This window comes from Mustelus asterias, chromosome 15 (genome assembly GCF_964213995.1).
Source record: "Mustelus asterias chromosome 15, sMusAst1.hap1.1, whole genome shotgun sequence".
Taxonomy (NCBI): Eukaryota; Metazoa; Chordata; class Chondrichthyes; order Carcharhiniformes; family Triakidae; genus Mustelus; species Mustelus asterias.
The window spans coordinates 27,473,319-27,495,335 of NC_135815.1; the positions used below are offsets into that span (position 1 = coordinate 27,473,319).

At 43.9% G+C, this 22,017-nt stretch overlaps 1 protein-coding gene across 1 annotated transcript in view; it reads right to left on the bottom strand.

Moving 5' to 3' along the window:
* srbd1 (S1 RNA binding domain 1) overlaps positions 1-22,017 on the bottom strand; it is a 257,149-nt gene that overhangs the window by 223,081 nt on the left and 12,051 nt on the right. Inside the window, exons 4-8 of the mRNA XM_078229680.1 lie at positions 18,344-18,575; positions 16,760-17,086; positions 13,804-13,970; positions 5,111-5,228; positions 2,344-2,482 (exon numbers count right to left, since the gene is read on the bottom strand). Coding sequence (XP_078085806.1) covers positions 2,344-2,482; positions 5,111-5,228; positions 13,804-13,970; positions 16,760-17,086; positions 18,344-18,575 — 983 coding nt within the window. The remainder of the gene's footprint in view (positions 1-2,343; positions 2,483-5,110; positions 5,229-13,803; positions 13,971-16,759; positions 17,087-18,343; positions 18,576-22,017) is intronic.

Here is a 22,017-nt window from a genome sequence, read left to right on the forward strand (position 1 = left end):
CCTGCCGCTGCGCTAAGTCGAAAGTTTTTTTTAATTAATTCGTGGGACATGGGTGTCGCTGGCTGGCCAGCATTTATTGCCCATCCCTGGCTGCCCTTTGGAGAGCTGTTGAGAGTCAACCACGTTGCTGTGGGTCTGGAGTCACATATAGGCCAGATAAGAACTTCAGATTTCCTTCCCTAAAGGGCATTAGTGAACCAGATGTGTTTTTTCCGACAATCAACAATGGTTTCACAGTCATCGATAGATTCTTAATTCCAGATTTTACTATTGAATTCAAATTCCACCTTCTGGCATGGCGGGATTCGAACCCAGGTCCCCAGAACATTAGCTGAGTTTCTGGATTAATAGTCCTGTGATAATACCACTAGGCCATCACCTCCTCTTGCATGATCAGATTGGGGAGATTCAAACATAGAGTTCCGGGAAAGACAGGAATGGATTTGAGAAGCAAAAGCATGTTGAATGAATTGCATCCACAGTATTTTACTTTTATTTTGTTGAATGGAAGAGGAGGTTGGAGATTGGCAAGGGGTGGGGACAGAGGGCTTTTTGAGGCAAGGGGCTATGGTGGTAGATTTGAAGGAGAGGAGGTGGACGACATGGGGAGAAGGGCAATATCAGCCAACATGGAAGTCAAGAAAGCAAGTTGAGAAGTCAATGGTTTAGTGGGAATAGAGCCATCAGAGCAGGATGTGAGCCTTGTGGATAAGGGCAAGAAGGATGATAGGAGGGAAACCAGAGAAAGATGCCATTTCAAGGAATAGGAGGAACCTTAGAAGACGTTTGGCCCAATGGACTAGGAATCAACTGAGGAATCTGGTCAGATCATCTCAGTCTTAGTGACAAAGATGCCCATGAGGACTTGTTGGAGGTGAGGATGAACAAAACAGAGGAGAGGGCTTTAACAAGTTATTTAAGAGATCCTTGGACAGTGAGCAATTTTGGCAGACAAGACCAGAACCCAGTTAAGTGCTGTGTGGTCCAGCCAAAGCAAGTGGTGAATGGTTAAATCAGTTATTTGCCATATCTGTTCCAATCAATGTCTTAGTTAAATTAGCCCCCCATTAGTGTATGTTGTTATTCCTCAGTTGATCAACTTGATAAGAAAAACCAGATGGACAGAATCAAATTGCTTCAGAATCTCATTCTACTCACACACTAATTACTCACAAAAACGTTAGAAATTTAAAGCTGACTCGTAGCTCAGAATTCTAAATGGATGAGGTTTAAGGGAAACGCTGCTATTGTGTGGTGCAAATATAAAAGGTGAGAACAAAAGAATATAGATTAAATAGCAATTTGTCAAAGTCTCTTAAATGTTCCTAAACCCTTCATATACAATGAACAATGTTTAAGCTGTAACTGTTATGTAGGCAAATGAACTGTCTGTCTGCTAGGGCAGAGTAAGAAGCCAAAAACGTCAATTAAAATCTGGTTTTGAAGCTGTCTGTTGATAAAGGAAGATCAGCAAGGAGAATGCTCCATGTTTTGTCTTGGGACTTAAAACATCTTCCTTAAACATAAAGTAACAGGTAAACTGCGCATAAACTGAGCACTAAATTCAAAAGCTAAGTACCCAATGGACACAGACATCAAGAAAACAACTAGGTCAATAGGACCACATTCAAGGAACACCTTCAATAATACATCATGCCTTGCCATGACAGTAAAGTGTCAGCCTAGATCCTGGACTTCAACCCGCTATTAAAAGCAGGGGACCTATATTATCTGGCCAGTACTATAATTCTATTGTACTAGAGAGAAGTATTACAAATCTTACACCTCTGCACATGTCCCTGTCTACAAAACCATACTTCATTCTAACACTCTCTTTTGGAGTTGCTTCTAATGCCTATACTTGCATTGGAAATTGGCCATCTCTTCCAACGCCACACCTTGTATTACATCAAAATTCCTATGCTCCAACTCTATTTCCCTGCTTTGAGAATTGCCCTAACTTTTACTTAACTATAAATAATGCAAAAAGCAAGGTACTAAAATAAAGATTGTAAAAATCTTTAAAATCGAGATTACATTTAGATGTTCCGGTTGAATTGTTCTCACCCTTTCAGCATTACATCCGAAATATGCTTGGTCTAAACTTGCCGTGTGTATTGTCATGGGTTAATTGATGAAAATGATTTCATAATGTTCACTCTTATCCTGTTTAATACAATTTCCCTGACTGCACCGAAGCTGAAAGAAAATAATTACACTACAATAAGGGCCCGTGGTAATTGCTCCTACTGTGATACTTCAGGTTTTCTGCCATTTACCCACAACTCTCCCATCCAAAATGGAAGATAAAATAAAGAACCGACTCTGAAGTTGACAACTTACCTTTCACATTTGCTTTAATGTAATTATTTAGATTAAGTTCTCCTGGACGATCAATCAATAGATTTGCCGCAGATTCCAGGCCAAGCTGGCGTGCCTGCTGAGCTTTCGTCTTCTTACTCCCAGTTTTATAAGGAGCAAACTGAAAAGAGTCAAGCAATTATTCAGATGAGTGCAAAAGATAATTTAAATATGCAAATCAAAAGTTATGCAAAAGTGCAAAATACTCAGTAACAAACAAAAAATATAAAAAGGCAAATGAGGCACTTGGTTGTCCTAACAAACCTTAGAGTATTAAACGAAAAGAGTCGCTTTGCAGTAGAGCTTGAATCCTGCTGAAAGGGGAGCTATGTTCCTCAAGGTGTTGGTCTTGCACTCATCAGGACAAAAGCAAGAGCGTCAAATTTTCAAAAAAGCACAAAAATTTATTCAACAGGAGGTAAGTAGACGCTGATTGGCCACTGCGTTGCCATGGAGAAAACAATGGGGAACTATAGGTTCCTCAAGCCCCTGGGTAATTTAAAGGAAACGCAAGGCTTTAACATATTGCTTTTGTTTACAGAGAACAGGACCTGCGTATGAACGCATGTCACTTCTAGCAAGCATAAACAAGCCACATAACGAGCTTGACCGATTACCTTGAATTGGTCGTTGATGTAGCTGTGAGCACAGTCGGGATTGTTCAGCAAATACTGCCCAATCGCAGAATCACATCCAAAAGTAGATGTTTTGTTTTGGGTTTTGTTTTGGGTTTTGTTAGCGCAGGCTGGTTGAGTATGGTCTGTACTCTGCCTATTGCGAGCAATCAAAGCAATTTGATGAACAGTCATCCAGACTCGAAACGTGGGCTCTATTTTTCAGCATTCTCCATTTTTATTTCAGATTCCAGCATCCACAGTATTTTGCCTGTATCTTGGTGTTTAACTCACTACCACTTCTCTTCCAGGAATGGTTACCCTCAAAGATTACTGCTCTTCTCTCCGACAGAATTTCCATCTGTCTCTTTTACATTTGTTCACCTTCATTGCTTTCCATTTCCCTCCTGGTGTCTGACAAGGTGTTTACCAAAACTGAGCTCTGATGGAGGGTCATCCTGACTCAAAACGTTGGCTCTATTCTCTCTCTACGCATGCTGTCAGACCTGAGATTTTCCAGCATTTTCTGTTTCTGCTGTTGAAGCAACTTGCTGTTTGATTCGATTAGCAATCTCTGGGACATACCTAGCAACACGCCAGCACTGAAATTCATGCACTATATTGTTCGGCCTTCCACATAATTCTGTGTCTTTTTGGACTGGCAGCTGCATAGTAGCAGAGTGAAATGGTTTACTTCACCTGTTGTTCAAACTTTTGAGATACTTTGCCTTTCTAGGGTAATTTGGGATAGACAAGGCACTTTTCAGGTATGAAGATGGTGACCTTTGGCTCATTTGTGTGTTTAAGCAATACACAGTAAGCAATGATCTTATCAGGATCATTATTCTACGGGGTAAGTTGCAGGGTGAACAAATGTCTTACAAGATTGCTGATACGGCCAATTGTAGCATGTGAAGCTATATGAATCCCAACACGTATACTGTCTAGTGAGGGTAGGTTTGCAGCATAAAGCAGTAGCAGATTTGCAGATCTCCCAACTGGTACGTTGAGGAAAGGGGGATACTTTAGACTGCTCCATCTCAAAAGTGACCATTAGAATGGGGATGAGAGCATATCGTGGCGTACAAGAAAATCTTTACACGCAGCTGCAGATCCAAAGACTGCAAACATAAAATCAGCAGATCAGGAATGTACACAGGATAGGAGGTTAGGGCTCGTTCTATCAAAAACACATTTTTCATGGGGGATCCCATGATTACACCACCTGCCAAGGCATATATGGTGCGATTAAAACTAAATCCAACTGCACAAACAACCTCGAGTGTCACAATAGCTACACTAACCACCAACTTAAGGTAATCAGTAAAGCTTGTAACAGGACTTGTTTGTGCTTGCTAGAAGCAACATATATTCATCTGCAGGAACCCATTCTCTGCAAAAAGATGTTCAAGCTTCATATTTTTTATGAATTATCCAAGAGCTTGGGGATTCCAAAATGTTGCACTGCATTCTCCATGGCAACACCTTGGCCAATCAGAGTCAATTTGCCAACCAAATAGCACCCTTTTATCCTGTGATAGAAATTGTTGTGATAGTTTCAAATTTGGTATTCTTGTGTTTTTCCTGGTGACTATAGTTATTGTTATGAAACAAACGTACTGGTCAGTTCCCATTTGGAATTTTGACCATTAGTCCTAAGTCAGATGGTCACTTTTAAAAGTGCAAAACAATGAAACAATTCCAAGTATCAGGAACGTAAATTCACAAAACAATTATGGAAAACAAGTCTGTATAACATGCTGACTAGTTTGAGGTGATTTAATTGAAGCACAAGTGTAATTAAGCAAATGTAATCCAAACAATTTATTCTGAAACCAGTGGATAACAAATTAAAATTAAATAATCAGGAATAAAATGATGTGCAAAGATTACATTGATTGGCCATGCTAAATTGCCCCTAGTGTCAGGGGGATGAGCAGGGTAAATGAGGGTTACGGGAATAGGGCCTGGGTGGGATTGTGGTCGGTACAGACTTGATGGGCTGAATGGCCTCCTTCTGTACTGTCGGGATTCTAAGGATTCTGTGAATGTTCTAGACTGACATTTATTTCCACAAAGATTATAAACCAGATTATTTTAAAAAGAGGTATTTAAAAACCAACTACTTTACTAACCACATGTTCCACTTCTTCTAGAGTCTGGCAGTTCAGCAAAGCATTTTTTAAAAAAGGTGTGAGTTTTTCTTCTTTTGCTACTTTCTGTATGGCTGTATGTGCTTTCCTTATTACTGTACTAAAAAGGAAAAAAAATAAATACCGTCATTAAAATCAGTTTCTTGGGACTTTGCACAAAGAATGGTCACACATTAATTGCACAAATTCTTTGTGCAATCAATTCGCACAGAACAGGCAACTTTAAAAAAAAAACACACAACTTGACCATACAGTTTTGGCAGCACTTCTTGTTAAGATTGAAACCCTTAAATGTACAAGAACGTCAAGATGTTGTGCTGGCAGACGAGGACATTCAGATAAACTGGAGGTCAGAAGTGGGGAAGGAGAAGGTACAAAGGAAAAGGTTGTGCAGGGTGCCATCTTCAGGCGCAAGATGGAACAACCACAATGCACAGAAAATAGCAAAGGGGCAGACCAATTAGGACTAGCAGTAGGTTATTCAGCCCCTCAGGCCTGCTCCCACCAATCAATAAGATCATGGCTGACCTGACTGCATTCTCAACTCGCACTTTCCTATCTGCCCCCCATAACCTTAATCCCTTGTCTACCAATAATCAATCTAACTCAGCCTTCAGTAAATGCAGTGACCCCGGATCCATTTTTAGGAGGGAAGAGAATTCCAGACTAATGACCCTCAGTGAAAAAAATTCTCCTCTTCTGTCTTAAATGGGAAACATCTTAATCTTAAACTTTTTCCCTTAGCTCTCATCTCTCCCACGAGGAGAAATATCCTTTCAGCATCTGCTCTGTCATGTCCCCGCAGGATCTTACATGTTACAATAAGATCATCTCTCATTCTTCTAAATACCAATGGGCAATGGCCCAACCTTTCTTCATAAGTGATGCGCGTCAATAAGCACATGGAACCAAGGCTTCGGTATTGAAGGCTTTAATAAAGTAACAAGGGAACTACTAACACGAATACACCAGTTCAGACTGAAGGGGTCCTGCCGGAGCAGGGGGTCTTATACCTTGCCACCGGAGGCGGGACCCCACTGGAATGTGCCATGATAACTCTTATAACAGGTAAACACCCTAACCCAACAACATAGTACAACCCCCACAGTAACAACACCCTAGCCCAACAGTAACATGGTAACAAACCCCAGTGGTGAACCAACGATGGTTCACCACATTCACCCCTCCTTTAAGAACAAAAGGTGGCGGGGTGGACGAAAAACAGGTCATATAAACAGACAATAACAGAAAAATCACAGGATTCACAAGTCCAGACGGTCTGGAGGACCGCACCGACGCTGCGATCTCCTCAACACCGGTTGCGAAACCGGAGCAGGTGCCGATCTCTTCAACACCGGTTGCGAAAACGGAGCAGGTGCTTGTGGTGGCGCTCTTTCCAAAGCAACGTCTGGCTGTCCCCTCAAGGACTCCCGGGCCGGCCGGCCCTGGTGAGGCGATGGTGCAGGGGATCCTGGAACGTTTGGTGGTAGTGGTGGTGGTGATGATGATGGTGGCGCTGATCTCCGAGTCTCAGGCAAGCTGTACATGGGAGTAAAAGTGTTATGCACTGGTCCCAGTGCTGACCGCGCCACGTCTGGGGAAGTAATGAGTAGTAGTGGATTCGTGACTGGGGGAATAGGAGCGACAGGAGTTGCTACGTCCCCTGCGGGCGCCAGGTCTCTAATGGAGACAGTGTCCTCTCGCCCGTCAGGATATGCCACATAGGCATACTGAGGGTTGGCGTGGAGGAGTTGGACCGGTTCGACCAAGGGGTCGGACTTGCGAGCCCTCACATGGCGCCGCAGAAGGACGGGTCCTGGGTACGTCAACCAGGCTGGCAATGAGGTCCCCGAGGACGACTTCCGAGGGAATGAGAACATCCTCTCGTGGAGAGTAGCATTGGTTGCCGTACACAGGAGGGAGCGGATAGAATGGAGCGCATTTGGAAGGACCTCCTGCCAACGGGAGACTGGAAGGCCCCTGGATTTCAGTGCCAGTAGGACAGCCTTCCAGACTGTAGCATTCTCCCTTTCCACCTGTCCGTTACCCCTAGGGTTGTAGCTCGTGGTTCTACTAGAGGCAATCCCGAATGAGAGCAGGAATTGCCTCAAGTCGTTGCTCATGAACGACGAGCCCCTGTCGCTATGAATGTAGCAGGGGTACCCGAACAGGGTAAAAAGTTCACTGAAAACCTTAATGACGGTGGCAGTTGACGTGTCCGCACAGGGGAAAACAAGCGGAAACCGGGAATACTCGTCTATTATATTGAGAAAATAGACATTCCGGTCCGTTGAGGGAAGGGGGCCCTTAAAATCCACACTCAGCCTCTCAAAAGGGCGAGTGGCCTTGACCAATTGTGCCCGGTCTGGTCGATAAAAGTGTGGTTTGCATTCTGCGCAAATCCGACAGCTTCTAGTCACTGACCTGACATCCTCCACCGAGTAGGGCAGGTTGCGGGCTTTGATGAAGTGGTAGAGTCTGGTGACTCCAGGATGACACAGATCATTGTGGAGAGCCTTCAAGCGGTCCTCCTGCATGATGGCGCATGTTCCGCGCGAGAGGGCATCCGAGGGCTCATTGAGCTTCCCTGGACGATACACAATATCGTAATTATAGGTGGAGAGCTCAATTCTCCACCGCAAGATCTTATCGTTCTTGATCTTGCCCCTCTGCGTGTTACTGAACATAAACGCCACGGATCGTTGATCCGTGATCAGGGTGAACCGCTTACCTGCCAGGTAATGGCGCCAGTGTCTGACTGCCTCCACAATGGCCTGAGCCTCCTTTTCCACCGCTGAGTGCCAAATTTCTGGGCCTTGAAGGGTGCGGGAAAAGAACGCGACGGGCCTGCCTGCCTGGTTTAGTGTGGCGGCTAGGGCGAAGTCAGATGCATCACTCTCCACCTGGAAAGGGATGGATTCATCCACCGCGTGCATCGTGGCTTTCGAGATATCACTCTTCAAAACCTTGAAGGCCAGTTGGGCCTCCGGCGTAAGTGGGAAGGTCGTGGACTTAATGAGCGGACGAGCTTTGTCCGCGTAGTTGGGGACCCACTGTGCATAATATGAAAAAAACCCGAGGCATCTCCTCAGTGCTTTCGTGCTAGCGGGCAAGGGAAGTTCAGTGAGTGGGCGCATACGGTCTGGATCAGGGCCAATGACCCCGTTTTCCACCACGTATCCGAGGATGGCTAACCTACGCGTACGGAATACGCACTTCTCCCTGTTATAGGTCAGATTCAGGCGAGATGCAGTGCGCAGAAAGTGTTGGAGATTCGTGTCGTGGTCCTGCTGGTCATGGCCGCAGATGGTGACGTTATCCAGGTACGGGAAGGTAGCCCGCAACCCGTTCTGGTCCACCATTCGGTCCATAGCACGCTGGAAGACCGAGACCCCATTGGTGACACCAAATGGAACCCTGAGGAATTGGTATAGACGACCATCCGCCTCAAAAGCCGTATATTGTCGGTCCTCTGGGCGGATGGGGAGTTGATGGTAGGCGGACTTAAGGTCTATGGTAGAAAACACTCGGTACTGCGCAATCTGATTGACCATATCAGAAATGAGCGGGAGAGGATACGCATCCAGCTGCGTGTATCTATTAATGGTCTGACTATAGTCGATGACCATCCGAGGTTTGTTCCCGCTTTTGACTACCACGACCTGCGCTCTCCACGGACTAGCACTGGCCTGTATGATCCCTTCCTTGAGGAGCCGCTGAACCTCAGATCTAATAAAGATCCGGTCCTCAGCGCTGTAACGCCTACTTTTAGTAGCGATGGGCTTGCAGCCAGGTACCAGATTTTTAAAAAGGGATGGTGTCGTGATCTTCAGGGTGGATAAATTGCACGCGGGGCGCTTTGGGCAATTTGGAGGCTGCGGCTGATTCCCTACTGCCAGTGAAGGGAGTGGCCCACCGTACTGTAGGATCACACTCTTCATGTGGACCATAAAGTTTAGTCCGAGGAGAATTGGCGCGCAAAGGTGAGGTAGCACAAGGAGCCTGTATTGCTCGTAAATTGTGCCCTGTACCTCAAGAGTTACCATACATCGTCCTTGGATTGGTACAGACCGGGACCGTGATGCCATGGAAATTGTCTGTTTGGCAGGGAGAATCCGGAGTCCACACCTTTTAGCAGTTTCAGGGTGTATGAAACTTTCGGTGCTTCCACTGTCAAACAGACAATTCACAGTTCTGCCACTAACCTTTACCTCCATCATAGAATGTTCCAGTCTGTAATGCCTGGTCTGATCCAGAGAGATCGACACCACCGTTGGCCCCTGGGCGTCACTGCATGCTGCCGATGTGGATGCTGAGGACCCCTGCTGGTCGCTGCTGCATGCTGCCGATGTGGATGCTGAGGACCCCTGCTGGTCGCTCCTAGTCGTCGTGGACCATGATGGCCGCCCCCATGAATCGCACGTGGGCGAGGGCGCCAAGCGCAGCGACTCCTGGTGGTCTTCCTCCTCCTCTGTCTGCCACGATGGCGCCGTCCTGAGATCGCACGTGGTCGGACCTCGTGGGTACTGCGACGCCGAAAGAGATGGTCTCCGTTCTGGAGGGTTACAAGCTGCACTGCCGTTTTTAGGTTTGGACCTGCAGACTTTGCCGTAGTGGCCTTTTTTACCGCACTGGCTGCAGATTGCCGTTCTTGCCGGACACTGTTGCCGTGGATGCTTGGCCCCTCCACAAAAATAGCATCGCTGGCCACCTGGAGCTGCCGCCGTCGTCGAATCGATCTGGGAGCGCGGGTTCGCGGGGCGAGGAGGGAGCAGAGCTTGCTCCAACCACGTTGACTGCACGTGGTCCTCGGGGTACAGCGCCAAGCTCTTCGACGCCGCCTCCAACCTCACGGCCATCCCCATTGCCTGGGTCAAGTTGAGTTTCCCCTTTTCTAGCAATTTAAGCCTGATGTACGAGGACCCTACCCCTGCTACGAACGCATCTCGGGCGAGGTCGTACATATACTGTTCGGCGGAGACGTCCTTACAGTCGCAACCCCTGGCAAGCTGCAGGAGCTCATTGGCATAATCCTCCATGGCTTCGCCCGACTGCCGACGTCGTGTAGCGAGGAGGTAACGAGCATGTATCTCGTTGGGTGGCATAGTGTATCTGTTCTTTAGGAGCTCGACGGCACCCTGGTAAGTGGGGGCTGCACGAATGGCTAGGTAAATCGTGTCGCTTACCCTTGCGTGGAGGACCTGGAGTCTATCACTGTCCGTAGTGATAGCTACCGAGGCTGCCAGGTAGTCCTCAAAGCACTTCCACCAATGGTCGAATGTGTTAGCTGCACCGACCGCACGTGGGTCCAGTGTCAGACGATCCGGTTTTAGAATCTGTTCCATACTCTCTGTTTTTTTTTCTTCTTGTTGCACAGTTGTGAGTTTTCTGTTTACTTTATTAAATTGATGCGCGTCAATAAGCACATGGAACCAAGGCTTCGGTATTGAAGGCTTTAATAAAGTAACAAGGGAACTACTAACACGAATACACCAGTTCAGACTGAAGGGGTCCTGCCGGAGCAGGGGGTCTTATACCTTGCCACCGGAGGCGGGACCCCACTGGAATGTGCCATGATAACTCTTATAACAGGTAAACACCCTAACCCAACAACATAGTACAACCCCCACAGTAACAACACCCTAGCCCAACAGTAACATGGTAACAAACCCCAGTGGTGAACCAACGATGGTTCACCACAATAAGACAAGTCCTTCAGCCCAGGAATGGGTCTAATGAACCTTCTACGAACTGCTTCAAAAGCAACTATACCTTTTTTTTCCCAAAAAGGAGACCAAAACTAAACACAGTACTCCAGATGTGCGCTCTGTACAGCTGCAGTAAAACTTCTCCATTTGTACATTTTATGCCCCCTTGCAATAAATGACAAAATTCCATTTGCATTCATAATCATTTGCTGCAGCTGCATTTTCATTTTTTTGTGATTCATGTACTGGGCTGCCCAGATCCCTCTGCACCACCAAGTTGTTTTCCATTCTTAAAGTTCCTCCATTCCTAAAGCTACAAAGCCAATGTGCAAAGTGGACTGGGCGGGCCCGAATCCATCTCCTTGCTTGCTCCAAAAACTAAATTGAAAATGAATCCAATTCATAGTCCCAAGAGGGACAAACAAGATCCAAACTGACAAGATACGGCATTACACCTGATCTTGGGCTTGAGTTAACGCTTGACTTAGAAAAAAGGCCGAGAAGCGGGCTCGAGCCAGGGCATCATGGTTTCACCCCTGCCAAGTTTGGCAATCTCTCTCCACTTAAGTAGTATGCTGCTTTTCTATTCTTTTTGGACAAGTTCAAATCTTCCCACATCATACACCATGTAACAAATTTTTCCTAACTCACTTAACCTACCCATATCCATTTGCAGGCCCTTTATCTCCTCTTGATAACTTACTTTTCTATCTTTGTGTCATCAGCAAATTTAGCTACCATACATTCGTTCCCTTCATCTAAGTCATTGATATAGATTGTAAACAGATGAGGCACCAGCACTGATCCCTGTGGAACTCCAATAGTTACAGCTTGCTAACCTGAAAAAGATCCTCTGGTTCCTGCTGCCTAACCAACTCTTCATCCATGCTAACGTATTATCTCCTACTCCATGAGCTCCTATTTTATGTAGTAACCTTTGATGCGACACAATGCCAAATGTCTTTTGGAAATCTAAGTATACCACATCCACCTTACTTATTACTTCCTCAAAATAGCTCTAATAAATTAGTCAAAGACAATTTCCCTTTCACAAAACAATGCCGATTCTGCTTGATCCCATGCGGATTTAAGTATCCTGCTGTAACCTCTTAATAATGCGTTCTCGCAATTTCACTGTGACGGCTGTTAAGCAAACAGATCTAAAGTTTCTAGCTGTATGTCTCAGTACCTCCTCGAATAAAGGTGTTATATTTGCTATTTCCCGATCTGTTGGGACCTTTCCAGAATTTAAGGAATTCTGGAAAATAATAACCAATGCCTCTACTATCTCTGCAGCCACTTCTTTTCTGACACTTTTGATGCAGGCCATTAGGTCCGAGGAACTTGTCAACCTTTAAGTTGAATAGTTTACCCTAGTACCTTTACTTTGGTGATGGTGATTATTTTAATTTTTCACTTCCCTTTCGCCTCAAGTTTCAAGTATCGTTGGGAAATTTTCTAAATCTTCTACCGTGAATCTAGACACAAAATAACCGTTCAATGCTTCCGCCATTTCCTTGTTTTCCGATATTAATTCCTCAGACTCACTCCGTAGAGGATCCACACTCGCTCTACTTACCCTTTTCCTTTTTAAGCACTTGTTGCAGCTCTTGCTATATGTTTTCATATTTCTAGATAGCTTCCCCTCCTACTCTAATTTCTCCCTTAATTTTTCTTTCTGTAATTATTTAATGGTTCTTAAGAGTTGTCAATCTTCTGAACCGCCATTACGCTCCAGTGTTTCTTTCAATTTAAATACCATCGTTAACCTCCTTATTTAGCCACGGATGATGTATCCTTCTCAAGTAATCTTTCTTTCATGCTGGGATAAATCATTGCTGCGAGTTATTAAATATCTCCTTAAAAGTCTGCAGCCGCATTGCTATCTTACTTTTTTAACCAGTTTCCCAGTTCACGTTAGCCAACCATCCCTTCATACCCATATAACTACCTTTATTTAGATTTAAAACATTAGTCTTAGGCCCACACTTCTCACCCTCAAACTGAATGTGAAATTCTATCATGTTATAGCGATCACTATCACTGAGAGGCTCCTTTACTATGAGGTTGTTGATTAATCCACATTACCAGCTCCAGAAAAGACTACTCCCTAGTTGGCTATAGAACATACTGCTTTAAGAAATTGTCCCATTTACATTCTTATGAACTAATTTCCCAGGCTACCTTTATCAATCTGATTCACCCAATTCCTATGGAAATTAAAGTCCTAAAGCATTGCTGCACCTTTCATCCATACCCTATTTATTCCTTCCTGTATATCCTGTCCTAGATCGTAACAACTGTTAGGGGGCCGATAAACTACCCCCACAAGTGACCTCTTAGTCAGCTGCTGCAAAGTAATATCAATTCTTGATTCATCCTCTGCCTACAAGTCCTCCACTTTTCTTTCCTCCACTCAATACCTCAATTTAATAAAATCAAAAGTTTTCAAATCAAAACATTGTTTATTTGAATTATATTTTGTTATGAATTGACTACGTTTACATTGGATGCAAACAAAATTGCTGCCCTTGGACAACAGACACAAATTCTGATATTGTTGATTAAGTTAATTTAAATATTTTTTATTTACCTGTTTGAAATTTATAAATCATCTCTCCTATTCTAACATTGGCAACAGCAATGTACATAATTTACTGTGAAAGCATACAATAAGGAAAATCAAGCTAAAAATCAATTCAAAATTATTATATTCTTACACATAACTAAATCCAAACCTTTCGAATTACACTAGTGATAGCCTCATTTGTTCATGTAAACAGGAAAAAAGGCAAGTATATACTAAATCCTTTTAATACTATCTTTTTGGAATTATATCTGCAAATATAGGTAACTAAATCCCAATCATTTTTCAGATAAGGTGGTTGTTTTACGTAAAGGTATAAAAGAGTTTTATTCAAAAGGAGGGCATAGTACAATGCTGATTTTACTACTTATGTTCCTTACGTCAGTTCTTCTAGCGTCTGTTGTACTTCTCGCAATGCGTCAGCATCCATATTGTTGGTAAGTTCCTTTCGATAACGGGCAATAAATGGAATAGTGTTTTCTTCTTTGAAGAGGCGAATGAGGTTTGCACAAGCCCATGCTTCTGCGTTCGTTCTCTCAGACAAAACCTAGAGGTACAGCAAGTCCTATTAAGGTTGAGGCAACATTGGGTATCACATTACAGCATTTCATCTTTGCTTCCTTAGCTTAGAAACCAATTGAAAATGAGTGAAATTTCCATGGCATTTCTCATGGTGATTCAGAGAAACTGCCCTCTGACTTCCATTGCGTTTGTCTTTCTGATGTTACAATTATAAGAATGAAACGATTGTGATATTTTTGGACTGTAATTTTATATTTAAGGTAAATGAAGGGGGTCATGTGACCTGCTCTGAAGTCTGTCTGACAGTAAGCTTGGGCACTTTGAATTGTTGGAGGTCAACATGGATAAAAGGTGCGAGATTTGTGTGCATGTAGACCACGACAGCAGTCTCTGAATTTATCATGACGAGACCTTGAGTCTCCCAAAGTCCCAGAAGATGTTGTCGGCATTGGTCGGTAAACAGTTATGCTGCACCTTATCCATTTACTTCAAAGGTGAAGGGAAGTGGAGTTCAAGGATAGCTAATTAGCATTTTTGCCCAGATACAAGGCAAATGTGTTTCACGTTGCCTGGGGAAGGAGGCAGAGGAAACAATATTTTAGATCAGGTTACAGGTTTCCCTCCAAATCAATCAATATCACAGACAGGCAGAGATTCTATGTGGTCAAAGAAAACAGGCTGCTCGACTTTGCGAGTTACCACAGCCAGATGCAGTGAGGAGGCAGTCTCCAGTTAAGGAGACATACCCTACAGTCTTCTACAACTTCCAGAGATTTGTTCCGAATGGACAGGAGAAAGAAGAATCATTGGGACAGGCTTTACAGTTGGTGGTGGATTTAAGAAACTCTCTGAAAGCTGCGCAAAGTGTCTGGAGACAATCACCTGAAATTTCTGCTTGGTGAAACAAGGATACGGGAACCTATTAGAAATTAGGAGCAACTGTGGACTGTTTGCTAAAGGGTTGTAATTCCATGGAGTGTGATGGATGACAACCATACAAAGGGAATGTCATTTTCTGTGGATAAAGTCTAAGTTGCCTACAGAACGAGAATAGTGTTTATCCTTTTTTAAAAATAATTTGTTACAGTAAATTTTAAAACATGAAATTTTGTCAGGTCATTCTTTCAGCTAACAACTGGACGTTCAAACCTCTTTTTAAAGTTATCAGTCTCTAGGGATTGGTTCATCCTAAACTCACTCCCTCCTTCCCACCACAACCCTGATGTGAAGAAGACAGCAAAAATAAACTACCAGTAACTCAAGGGTTAATGAAGAAGGCAACAGCGCTTGGCACTTATTTTTAATAATTGCAGCAGGATTACCAATAAGAGCAGAACAATTGACTCAAACATCCTTATTCTAGAACCACACACACAAAGAATTTCCATTCCATTAACAACGAACAGTAGCATGCAAAAATCACATTGGGGCATTGGGAACATCTGTGATGTTTCTCTTGAATATGCTGCCAAAATTCACAGGGATTGAGTAAATAAAGGACCAGAGTCAGAACAAATGAGCTTTTTGAGGGATACAACACCAGAGGCATTTCATATCAAGTATTTTTGGAGTGCAGGAAACTATATCATGGTAGAATAAACCATATAACAAGTCACGCCAGCCAAACCATGAAGGGATAGCGATTCTTTTACTGAAAAGTTGCAGCTTTATAGAACCTTAGTTAGGCCGCACTTGGAACATAGTGTTCAATTCTGGTCACCACACTAGGATGTGGAGGCTTTGGAGAGGGTACAGAAAAGATTTACCAGGATGTTGCCTAGTATGGAGGGCATTAGCTATGAGAGGTTGGAGAAACTTGGTTTGCTCTCACTGGAACGACGGAGGTTGAGGGGCGACCTGATAGAAGTCTACAAGATTATGAGGGGCATGGACAGAGTGGATAGTCAGAAGGTTTTTCCCAGGGTGGAAGAGTCAATTACTAGGGGGCATAAGTTTAAGGTGCGAGGGGCAAGGTTTAAAGGAGATGTACCAGGCAAGTTTTTTTTTTAACAGAGAGAGTGGTGGGTGCCTGGTACTCGCTGCTGGGGGAGGTAGTGGAAGCGGATATGATAGTGACTTTTAAGGGGCGTCTGGACAAATACATGAATAGGATGGGAATAGAGGGATATGGTCTCTGGAAGGGTAGGGGGTTTTAGTTCAGTCAGGCAGTATGGTCGGTGCAGGCTTGGGGGGCCTAAGGGCCTGTTCCTGTGCTGTAATTTTCTTTGTTCTTTGAAATCCACAAATTTATTGAAGCAAGATTGACGACTTGCCATGGTAGGATTTGAACACTCAAGCCTCGGGTCTCCGATCCAGTACGTAACCAGTGGGTTATGGCATCCCCTGTAAGGACAGACAGCGGCAGGGAGTGGCAGGACCAAGGACGAATGTAATCTCAAGACAATGGGCGAAATCAGAAACCAATGTAGAAAACATGATTAGTTTTCATACGTACTCTGATGAAACCTTGCTCTAACTCATACATCAGGAAGTTCGTTGCAGAGTAAATCAACACATGGAAAGGACTTCTCGAGACAATTATGTGACTTTAGGGTCTTTCTGGTTGGATGAGTGGAGATGTGACAAATGGCCTTCCTCATCTATAATTATCTTGTGAACTCATGGCACTGGCAAAGATAGTCTGAGTGCGCAAATCAAACAGTATCATTCTAATCATTTCCAAAACAGAATCTTTAAAGCTCAAAGTGTTTACAACAATGTTCTGTGCTCATTTATAATAATCAAACATAAGCACATGAGCAGGTCTCGGGAGCCTGCTCCACCATGCAACATGATCAAATGAAGCGCGTTTACCTGGGTTACATTCCAGTTCATCTGCATGTCGCCAATCTCCACACATCCTCTTTGTAGTTTTACTGGTTTCCCATCTGGGTAATTTTCAGTCTTCTGCTTCTTCAAAGCTGGCTCCTCCCATGTAAAAGATATATCTGCTTCTTCCTTGATTTTCCTTTCACTCAAGTTTGTGCTCGTTGACGGCTGTTCCACCTTAACCTCACAATGTTCCATTTCTTTCTTAATTTGCATTGCAGTTAGCTGAGGCATTGGTTTCACATTTCCTAAATTTTGTGTAATTTGGGAAGGTAATTTATCTTCATTGCTATTCAAATCTTGCAATCGTCTCTGTGGGATAAATAACATTTATGAGACTTGCATAAATACGGCAATCTTAAACCATTATGGTTTCGTTTTATTTTTCTCCAAATCTGTTAGTTTCATTACTCCCAAAATTGAATGGAGCAATATTACAATTTTAGTTCCACGTGCTTGGTTGAGAATGGCAACAACGATTTACAGTATTTCAGCTGACTCCAGTTCTCTTTTATCTCATGCAACTCCTAACTCCTGAAATCATTGACGTCTTGTTAAGAGTTCTAGTCACAATGCAGAACTTCACGCTCTTGCCTGTTATTCATGTGTGAGCCTATTCAACCGTGGTGGAAAGAAAGGGCACAGTGATATCACAGCTATCCAAAATAATATTCTCACTCAACAACGTCATAACATCATTCGGACAGAAATCGCTGGGTGGCAATCAGGTGGGGGAACCTCTGCAACTTTTCCCTTCATAACTTAGGGTACTGGCTGAGATCAATGAGATTAATCTTTGGAACTGTTACGATTTACAAATGATGTTGGGACATAAAGCCCAAGATGTTAATCATGACCTAAGTAAAGAATTGAAAGGTGGCCTCTATCCTAAAATGCTTGTGTGCATATATCCTGCAGCATCTAAATCATTGAATAAGCCACTTGTAATCTGAAGTATGTTTTTTTTTCTGCTCCCTGTAATGTACTCATTGTTATCCTTTTTAGAACGGCTCCTGAGTTTGTGTACCTGGCTATTGGAATCAATTGAAGTTGGACCAAATGTTATTGGATCAAAATTAACCAATGTGAATACTTAACATCACCATTTTCTTCTTCATTAATTCCTGATGGATGAAGACAAAATTTGGATGAACAAGAACAATAATGGAAACAAAGCAAATTAGCTGGAATTCTTACTGTTTTTGATCCTTCAAATTTTGCCTTTAATCCCCCCCCCCTCACCCAACACCATTGACATTGCCTATTCTTTCCTAGTTGGCAATGCTGAGGTTGCTCTTTGCAAAGATTGGCTGATACAACACAGCAGATGCCAGAAATCTGAAATGTAAGCAGAAATACTCAGCAGGTCAGGCAGTTTCTGTGCGATAAAATCGGGTTTAACCTTTCAGGTCAATGACCTTTCACAACCCGCAACTCTTGATTTACGTAACCCGATAGACTGAAACAATGCATTATCCGGGATTTGATGAGTAAGAAAATGGTGAAGTTAAAGCATTGCTAAATACTCGGACTATACTTTTAAAATATGATCTTATGAGACCTTCTTACCATAGCATTAGGATCCACATCAGTCTTTTCTGGTGTTTTTTTCCTGGTCCTTTTAACAGCTGTCTTCGCTGTAGATCTTTTCACTGGTGCTTTTTTTGTTCCAGTACTTTCTGCTTCAGACTTAACTTTCTTTTTGACAGTCACTGACTTTGCTACAGGTTTTTTTGGCTTCCTTACGATTTTATTTTTCGGAATCCATTCTTCTTCTTCTTCAGAATCAGATTCAGAAGTTCTACACAATAATAATCATAAGCAATTCAATAGAAAATAAAGTCAGATGAAAGGATACTTTCTAATCCATTCTTTCTTTTCCAAACACAGTGACTCATACTGTTATGCCCTTTCATGGACCTTACGCAAGTGACCGATCTTGAGCCACAATTCGAGAAAACTACTGCCATATTTAGTTACTTATAGCAGTCAGGGTAGTACAGCCAGACCCAGAGCCACTTGGTTATCCAGAAGCATACAGGGCAAGATAAAGCAGCAAAAGAAAGCTCATGACAATCCCAAAAATCTTAAAGCTTAACACTTCGAAAGCTTAGAGGAATATAGAAAGCACAGAGGTGGAATATAAAAAAAGGCAATTAGAAAAGCAAAGTGAGGAAACAAAAAAAATATTGGCAGGTAAAATATACACAAACCTAAAGATGTTTTACCGGTACATTAATAGCAAAAGAACTAAGTAAAGGGTAGGTAGGGTTTATCAAAGATGTACATGGTAACTTATGGGTTTATGCTGAAGATATGGGCAGGATTCTCAATGAGTACTTTGTCTTCACTAAGGAGAGACATCCTAGTTAAAGAGAAATGTGAGATATTAGTTACAATTAGCAGACTGAGAGGGGAAGTACTACAGGGGTTGACATCCTTGAATGTGGATAAATCACCAGATTGGATGGACTGTATTCCAGGCTGTTAAAGGAATCCAGGGACGAAATAGCAAGCGCACTGAGGACCATTTCCCAAACCTCACTCCATACAGCTGAGGTACCAGAGGACTGGAGGTCCACAAACATTCACCATTATTTAAAAGGGATGTGAGGGATATGCCAGAAAATTATAGGCCAGTCAGTCTGACTTCTGTGGTAGGCAAACTATTAGAATCAATTCTGAGAATCAATTCTAATCTGTTACCTAGAAAGGCACATCTGGGATAAACACAGTAAGAAGTTTAACAACACCAGGTTAAAGTCCAACAGGTTTATTTGGTAGCAGAAGCCACACAAGCTTTCGAGGCTCTGAGCCCCTTCTTCAGGTGAGTGGGAATTCTGTTCACAAACAGAACTTATAAGACACAGACTCAATTTACATGAATAATGGTTGGAATGCGAATACGTACAACTAATCCAGTCTTTAAGAAACAAAACAATGGGAGTGGAGAGAGCATCAAGACAGGCTAAAAAGATGTGTATTGTCTCCAGACAAGACAGCCAGTGAAACTCTGCAGGTCCACGCAACTGTGGGAGTTACAAATAGTGTGACATAAATTCTGATTCTAGGATCGCATGATAAAGACTCAGGAGGAAAAAAGCAGAAATATTTATGTGAAATAGTGTGACATAAACCCAATATCCCGGTTGAGGCCGTCCTTGTGTGTGCGGAACCTGGCTATCAGTTTCTGCTCCGCGACTCTGCGCTGTCGTGTGTCGCGAAGGCCGCCTTGGAGAACGCTTACCCGAATATCAGAGGCCGAATGCCCGTGACCGCTGAAGTGCTCCCCAACAGGAAGAGAACAGTCTTGCCTGGTGATTGTCGAGCGGTGTTCATTCATCCGTTGTCGCAGCGTCTGCATAGTTTCCCCAATGTACCATGCCTCGGGACATCCTTTCTTGCAGCGTATCAGGTAGACAACGTTGGCCGAGTTGCAAGAGTATGTACCGTGTACCTGGTGGATGGTGTTCTCACGTGAGATGATGGCATCTGTGTCGATGATCCGGCACGTCTTGCAGAGGTTGCTGTGGCAGGGTTGTGTGGTGTCTTGGTCACTGTTCTCCTGAAGGCCACGTCCTGAAGGACGGTCACCTCAGCACCTCACTGTACCGCAAGCCCACGGATAACCTCACGATGCTCCACTTCTCCAGCTTCCACCCTAAACACGTTAAAGAAGCCATCCCCTACGGACAAGCCCTCCGTATACACAGGATCTGCTCGGATGAGGAGGATCGCAACAGACACCTCCAGACGCTGAAAGATGCCCTCATAAGAACAGGATATGGCGCTAGACTCATTGATCAACAGTTCCAACGCGCCACAGCGAAAAACCGCACCGACCTCCTCAGAAGACAAACACGGGACACAGTGGACAGAGTACCCTTCGTTGTCCAGTACTTCCCCGGAGCGGAGAAGCTACGGCATCTCCTCCGGAGCCTTCAACATGTCATTGATGAAGACGAACATCTCGCCAAGGCCATCCCCACACCCCCACTTCTTGCCTTCAAACAACCGCACAACCTCAAACAGACCATTGTCCGCAGCAAACTACCCAGCCTTCAGGAGAACAGTGACCAAGACACCACACAACCCTGCCACAGCAACCTCTGCAAGACGTGCCGGATCATCGACACAGATGCCATCATCTCACGTGAGAACACCATCCACCAGGTACACGGTACATACTCTTGCAACTCGGCCAACGTTGTCTACCTGATACGCTGCAAGAAAGGATGTCCCGAGGCATGGTACATTGGGGAAACTATGCAGACGCTGCGACAACGGATGAATGAACACCGCTCGACAATCACCAGGCAAGACTGTTCTCTTCCTGTTGGGGAGCACTTCAGCGGTCACGGGCATTCGGCCTCTGATATTCGGGTAAGCGTTCTCCAAGGCGGCCTTCGCGACACACGACAGCGCAGAGTCGCGGAGCAGAAACTGATAGCCAGGTTCCGCACACACAAGGACGGCCTCAACCGGGATATTGGGTTTATGTCACACTATTTCACATAAATATTTCTGCTTTTTTCCTCCTGAGTCTTTATCATGCGATCCTAGAATCAGAATTTATGTCACACTATTTGTAACTCCCACAGTTGCGTGGACCTGCAGAGTTTCACTGGCTGTCTTGTCTGGAGACAATACACATCTTTTTAGCCTGTCTTGATGCTCTCTCCACTCCCATTGTTTTGTTTCTTAAAGACTGGATTAGTTGTACGTATTCGCATTCCAACCATTATTCATGTAAATTGAGTCTGTGTCTTATAAGTTCTGTTTGTGAACAGAATTCCCACTCACCTGAAGAAGGGGCTCAGAGCCTCGAAAGCTTGTGTGGCTTCTGCTACCAAATAAACCTGTTGGACTTTAACCTGGTGTTGTTAAACTTCTTACTGTGTTTACCCCAGTCCAACGCCGGCATCTCCACATCATGACATCTGGGATAGGCAGGATGGTCTTGTTAGGGGAAAATTGTGTCTTAGAAACTCAATCAGTTTTTTTGAGGCAGTAAGGATTGATGAGGCAGTGGATCGTGTCTACAGGGATTTTGGAAAAGCATTTGACAAGCTCCCACATTGCAGACTGATCAGAAAAGTGAGATCGCCTGGGATATGGGGGAAATGGTGAATTGGATCCAAAATTAGCCCAGTGACAGGAAACAAAGTGTAATCGTCAATGGATATTTTTGTGAATAGAAAGTGGTTTCCAGTGACATTTCCCAGGGCTCAGCGTTGGGTCCT